The sequence below is a fragment of the Mesoplodon mirus genome, assembly GCF_964341445.2.
Source record: "Mesoplodon mirus genome assembly, chromosome: X".
NCBI classification, from domain to species: Eukaryota; Metazoa; Chordata; class Mammalia; order Artiodactyla; family Ziphiidae; genus Mesoplodon; species Mesoplodon mirus.
In genome coordinates, this window is record NC_138981.1 from 127,929,180 (window position 1) to 127,936,092 (window position 6,913).

Below are 6,913 nucleotides of genomic sequence, written 5' to 3' on the forward strand. Positions count from 1 at the left end.
CTGGCCCACCACCTGCTGAGGATGAGTCCAAGAAGAAATTGTCGTCCCTGCATGAACAGTGCTAGACCTTCACCCTTTACCCAGTAGGTACAGTTAGAGCATAGCAAGAGATCTGCATCCCTACTTCCTTTCTACTTTTTAGGTGTCACTCAGAAGACACAACATAAGATAAATCAGGAAAACTGAATATTTCATATATGCCACAATAAATCGGGTGATTTTTATGGACAGAAGGAAATTGGCACTGGATGCCATGGGGAGAAGAAGCTTTTAATACTGCATGCACTGCTGTTTTAATCAAACTGAAGTTGTAATTTATGTTTAGGAACTATAAATATAACATTCTAGTTAATGTTGATTTGCATTTGGTTTCTGAGCAAATAGAGCAGAATTATAGGAAACTGTAAAAAAAAATCTCTGCGTTTTACATGCTAAGAAGGATTTTAATCGACTGTATGCTAAGATTAGTGGTTAACTATTATTGGCATAGGTTAAAATGTAAAACCCTGAAATTTCAGAAGTGGTGTAGTATTTGTATTTGGGATGTTTTCAGATGCTGAAAGTCTAGTCTATTAAGTTATATAACTTCTTCCACACCAAAGCAATATTAAGAGACCAATTGATGATAATATATAATAGATGCTTCGAGCTTAGTCATCAGAGTAAAATTTACCCAGCAAGCTAAATAAAAACATCTTGCCGTAATACAAATTACTCAGGGCATTTTGGGGACTTAGGAGGATTTGGGAGATACAGTCAAGTAATAGGTTAATTAGTCCTTGTACCTTAATTAGTGATTAGTCCTTGTACCTTAAAGTCACCAACTCACCACCTAGGCAATGCATAATTGAACCAGCAAAGTTGTAAAGAATGTTTGACATAGGTTATCATTGAATAAAGTGCTCAGATTTTTATAGTATATGTGTATTCAAAATTTCAGATTGTGGATTTTTACTCTGACATGTTATTCTCAGCTTATGAGGTCAAATTATTTGGGAAACTTCCCAAACTGAAACTCTGTATCCATTTAACAACAACTCCCCATTTGCCCCTTCACAGACACTGGCAACCACCATTCTACTTTCTGTGTCTAAATTTGACTACTCCAGGTACTTCATATAAGAGGAATCATACAATACTTGTCCTTTTGTGTCTGGCTTATTTCACTTAGTGTAATGTCTTCAAGGTTTATCCACATTGTAGCAGATGTCAGAAATTTGTTATTAAGGCTGAATAATATTTCATTGTGTCTTATACCATATTTTGTTTATCTGTTCATCCATCAATGGACACTTGGGTTTTTCCTACCCTTTGGCTATTATGAATAATGCTGTTATGAGCACAGGTGTACAAATATCTGTTTGAGTGTCTGCTTTCAATTCTTTAGGGTATATACCCAAAGGTAGAATTGCTGGATCATATGGTAATTCTATCTTTAATGTTGTGAAGTGCTTCCAGACTGTTTTCTACAGTCTCAGTTCTTGCTGTGCATCAGAATCACCTCTTGAGTTTTAAAAATAACACTTGCTCAATCCCCTCCCCGGAGACTCTGATTCACTAGATGTGAGGATACATCTGACTTCTGTTTCTTCTTCAAGTTTATATTTTAAAAAGTACTAGTGATAAGTTATTAAGAGGTAGTTTTTAAAGAGTGAAAATGAAAGAATATGGAGCAAAAAGTTCAAGTCTCCTGTTAACATTTGGAGTGTATCTTTACATATACATGTGTGTACATGCACTCACAGAGACAAACACACATGTACTTTTTTGTATTTAAGAAAAAAATAAATGTGATCACCCCTTACACAGTTTCTACAGCTTTCAACTTGTCTCAACAGTGAGATAAGAAATAATTGGCAGACAGTTTATGGTTTAATACAGATAAGAGAGAGGGGTTTGTCAATAATGTCAGTTTCCTAAGAAATGGTGTAGGGATTCGATACAATGTTCAGATTGAGAGTGTGGCTGCAAATATGCAAAGAGGACAAAGTATTTCTGTTCTTTCTCTCTGTAAGTTACAAGCAAGATCATATCTTGGCAGTCAGAGGGGAGGTACAACATTGAATGCTTGTTGAGTAAAGTTTTGTTATAGCTGTTGTGGGTAAAGGGAGCTTGAGTTTACAGAATGAAATAGGATTGCTATTAGTGTTGTGAGCCCGTTCACTGTCTGGGCTTTTGATTTATAGTGGAATGTATCTGCCATGTTGTTGGACTTTGCTCAGTAGTACTGTGCTTTGTGGGTGAGGTCACAGAGAAAGTAGATAATTTAGTTCTTTCAGGGATTGTTTTTTACTATGTATTTAAAGGGCAAGAGTGACCTTTCACTTTAGAGTATTGGTGAGAACATTATTGACATGAAGAACAACAAAATTGAAAGAATATATAGGAGTGAAGAGTACAAGTTATGATGCACTAGAATTCCCAGTCAAAGAGCCTAGAAGCCTGAATCTTAGAAGTTTGTATTCATGGTTATTAAAGAAAGCCAAAATTTGGCAGAAGTTACGATTGAGAGAAAAAGTCTTTGAATAGTTAGGGAAAATACTTGAGAGGTTCATAAACCTCTCAGGTTTATGTGACATGGAGAAGGAGATACAGTCAATTGGCTTCGATTCTAATCTTTGGGTATTTTTAATGAGGTTTTAAAGGAGCCATCTGTAAGTAAGAAAGGGCAACAAGGAAGGTGCAACTTAACTTTCTAAGTTAATGGTTTATAGAGTATCAACAATACATGAATTATGAAAGGACTGAGCAAAAATAACGTTCTGAGAGGAAAGCCAGATTTCAGTGAAGGAGATTGAAGGATGTTTAGAGAAGAAATTGAGTACATAAGAAAGTTGGATGATATGGGGATTCTGTACTGTTTTACTTACTGTAGTTTTACTGTATGTTTTTTATTTTGCTTAGCCCATTCTTTCCTCCTTATATTTAATTTTTACAATCCTTTCTTCTCATGCAGTAATCTTACTAATAAATGTTAGAATTGTTGGCCATGAAGTTATTTTAATTTAGTTCTCCTATTTTAACTCCCATGGCCAATCAGATTTTGATGCTTGTTGACTCTAAGCTTGGTATTTTTCTGAATTTTTATTGAAAATTTAAAAAATCCAATTGTAGAAAATTTTCCCAGAATATATGACGTTTTTAGTTTGCTCCATTCTATTTTCTTTGTTGATATATGCTTTCTTTTTTTCTTACATTATGCTAAGTATGAATTGTTAGCCTCCTCCCTATTGTTTAGCTTTATTATGGAAAAATTTCTTTTTCTTACATATTCATTTATTCAGCAAATATACACTGATCCACTACCATGTGACAGGCAATGTTCTAGGTGCTGGGGATAGAGTGGTGTGTGAGAGAGGAAGGGTTTTCTTTCTTTCTTTTTTTGTGACATTTATCGTGGTTTATTTTATTTTTTAATACATGTTTGCTTTTTTTAACATCTTTATTGGAGTGTAATTGTTTTACAATGGGGTGTTAGTTTCTGCTGTATAACAAAGTGAATCAGCTATACATATACATATATCCCCATATTTCCTCCCTCTTGCATCTCCCTATAAATTTTTCTTCTATGAGTTTTGTTGCTTCAGTGGGACTTGGTGGAGGTGAAAGTGTGAGCTCAATCAACCACTTTCAACCATAAGTCTTGCTCTTTTACTCTTTAGTGAAGTATAGGAACTGGATCAGGAGAGAGAATCCAGTACTACTATAACACTGAAACGAAGTATAATGATACTATAATGAGAGTCAGAGCAAGTCAGATGAATACCTGATACTATAATGATACCATAATTCTTTGATACCTTTTGGGAATTATGACAATTTTCCTCCTTTGTTTAACTCAGTCTTACAAAAGCATTAAATCCAGAAGTATATAAAATATGCAAATGTCTTGCATAGTAAAATATTTAGTTGTTTTACATGATTCCAAAAAATCAAGGTAATAAAAGTTCAGACAAACATATTTTTATCATAAGAAGGTAAATGTGATTTGATAGGTATCACTATTTTTTGCTGATATAACTTGTGGTTGGAGTGAAAAAAGTTTTCTGAGAGAAAGTTAGGGAACTATTCATTTGTATTTAGAATTCTACACACATGATAGGGAAACTTGGTGGGGATAGTTTCAATAAGAATAAAATATAAAGCAAGACTGATTTTGGTGTTTGAGGATACAAAAATGGAAATTTCTTTATGGTCACAGATGTCAAAATATTCTGTGAAATATAATACACTAATGATGGGAGATATCTACTGAAGCATTTATCAGCTAAGAGAGGGTCAGATAATTGAATTATTGACTTGTTCAAAAGGTAATAAAAATGGAATTTCACCATCCAAGTCTGAATTCTGACCAAGAAGTACAGCTTAGCTATTTGGAAATAACAAAAATAAAGCATTATTTTATTACATTTTATGACATTAAATGAAGGAGGGCAACCAGCTATTGCTGAATTTACTCACATATTTTAGAAATTTTTATTGAGCAATTACTCTATGATAGGCAATGTTCTAGGTGCTGGGGACATATTAGTGTCTAAAACAAAGAAGAATTCCTGCCCTCTTGGCACTGAGGTTGTAACTGGGGGCTCAATAAAAACACAAATAATTAAATAATTTAGCTGGTAAAATGGTGGCAAATGCCATGGAGAAAAAATAAGACTGTAAAAGAGAAATGAGGAATACCAGATTGGAGACTATAATTATTAAAATGGTAATCAAGAAAAGCCTCAGAGACAAGGTGATTGTTTTTTTACTTTAACATTCATTTAATCAAACTAAAGGAAACACATATATTAAGAGAGTTTCACTAAGAGTAGTAGAGTAGGTAGGCTCACAGTTTCTCTCTAAAGTCAATAGCTCTTTGGCTTCACAGAAATGATGGGCAGGGCGGGGGGTGGTGTCGATGGATCCTAAACCAGGAGGACAGGTTGCCACATTAACAGCCCAAATGAGTTCTCGAGGAGTTTGGGGGGCTTCAAAATTTGTCCTCTTCATATGCTCATGTAAACAATCTCAAGGATTATGAGCTACAGTTCAACAAAGCCTCTGACAGAATTGGATACCAGAGGTGGGCAAGCCTGGTTGGTCCCACAGAAGGAGCTGGCATCTGGACCAAGCTGGTCGTCCCTGACCCCAGGAAAGAGCTGCTCAGTTCTCTGAGCTTTTTTGCAGGGGCAAACGCCCTGGGAAACGCCCCCCTTGGTGGAGGTACAGGAAGTTACAGGCCACATATATTATGGGGAAAAGTACGGCTTGGTTTTCCAGGTTCATTACCTCTAGCTCTTGATCATCTCTCAGGGAAAGCATCTGGTATTTGCTCTTCCTGAAAACGGCTCTCCCATCCCTGTCCAAGGAGAACAGGCGCAGGTGGAACGCGAGCTTTCCCTGCCCGAGTAAGCTGACCCCAAAGCTGTGGTACTTTTTCCGTGCGCTGCACCGGAAAATGATGCGCTGGTTGGCGTAGCACAGCACCAGGTCCCAGCTGAAGTTGAAGCCTTCCCACCGCCAGCTGCACTGCTTGTCCCTGTGGAGCTGGCCCCCGCACCGCATGCTGTTCCCCTGGGAGTCAGACACGTAGACGTCCACGGGCCAGAGCTCTCTGGTCTGCTCAACGCAGAGGGGGCCAAGCCAATGCTCTTTGTACAGTGGACACAACCAAGAGGTAGGGATCAGCACATCCTGGTGGATGACAAGTGCTGACGTCAGGTCGCAGATTATGTGGGCAAGCCGCAGCTGCTGGAACACTGGCACGAAGGCTCTGCCCTGCTCGGTCTCCAGGAAAGGGGTGCCCTCCGAATCCCACCTGTAACTGGCAAACCATGAGTTGGTGTCAGGCAATAGGGCCCTGCGCAGGCCCCTCCATGTCGGCTGCAGCTGCAAGAACATCCACATTTTCAGCATGGTGTACACGTCCATCTCCACCCCCATCACCAAGAGCTGTGAAGAGGCAACGACCTCTCTCATGAGATCCAGGCTGACTTCTTGCAATAGCCCCTCACTACACTGGGTCATCATGTTGTCCAGCAGCCACTGAAGACACATGATCCTGATGTTCTGGAGTCCGTAGCTTTCAGCAGAGTAGTAGTAGCTGCACACGGTCTGGGCACTGACAGTCTCCTTCATGACCTGCCCGCACCACTGAATCACCTTGTCCAGCTGCAGCATGCTGGCTGTGGCCAGGATGGCGACGACTCGACCGGGTGGGATGAAAATGGAGCCTCGGTACAGGTAGCCTAAAGCCTCGTGCAGTGCCTCGCGATCAATGTTCTCGTCAGGCATCTGCATCTCTATAGTATCCATGTTTGTCTCCCGCCAAGCACCACTGAACATGCTAGCAAAGTACCCTGACTGGCACAAGTGGACCCTATGCAAGTTCCACTCCTCCCCCAGTGTGCAGATCCGCACGTCGCTCTCTTCTCCTCTCAGGAAGAGTGCCTCATAAACGGACCATGAACGATCTTTAGCATGTTTCCGGCGGGGCTCTTTTGTGAGCGGCTCCCCTGGGCCTGTCTTCCGCTTGCGGCTCCCCTGACTGTCGGCGGGTCTGGCCTCTTCACTCTCGTTCCCTTCCTCTCTCTCTGCCACTACTGCCTCCTCAGCCTCCTCCTCCCCGCCACTGGCACCTGGCTCCTCTGGGGCACGCCCCCACCAGTGCCATGGCATCCGACTACTTTGTGCTCCCATGGCCTATACCTCAGTGGTGCAGTGAACAAGCTTCCTCTCCAGGCGCCGTTGCCGCGGGCACGAGCTCAGCCCAGAGTGCTGCTGGGTACAGATGACGTTTGCTCTAAGGGTCTCGTGAGAGGATGCCACGCTAAGCCACACCCACTAGGCCACACCCCGCCGGATAAGGGCACTCCGTACCAGGGATTCCACTCTGTTTATCTTTCCCTCCTGGGATGATTGCTCTCAG

At 40.6% G+C, this 6,913-nt stretch overlaps 1 protein-coding gene across 1 annotated transcript; it reads right to left on the reverse strand.

Annotated features, from left to right (window-relative positions):
• Nucleotides 1-5,148: 5,148 nt before the first annotated feature.
• Nucleotides 5,149-6,684, reverse strand: LOC309796308 (germ cell-less protein-like 1; the record flags this gene model as incomplete). The annotated part of the gene is made up of 1 exon (XM_082609343.1): nucleotides 5,149-6,684. The coding sequence occupies one exon, from the start codon at nucleotides 6,682-6,684 to the stop codon at nucleotides 5,149-5,151; it is 1,536 nt and encodes a 511-aa protein (XP_082465469.1).
• Between the last annotated feature and the right edge of the window lie 229 nt (nucleotides 6,685-6,913).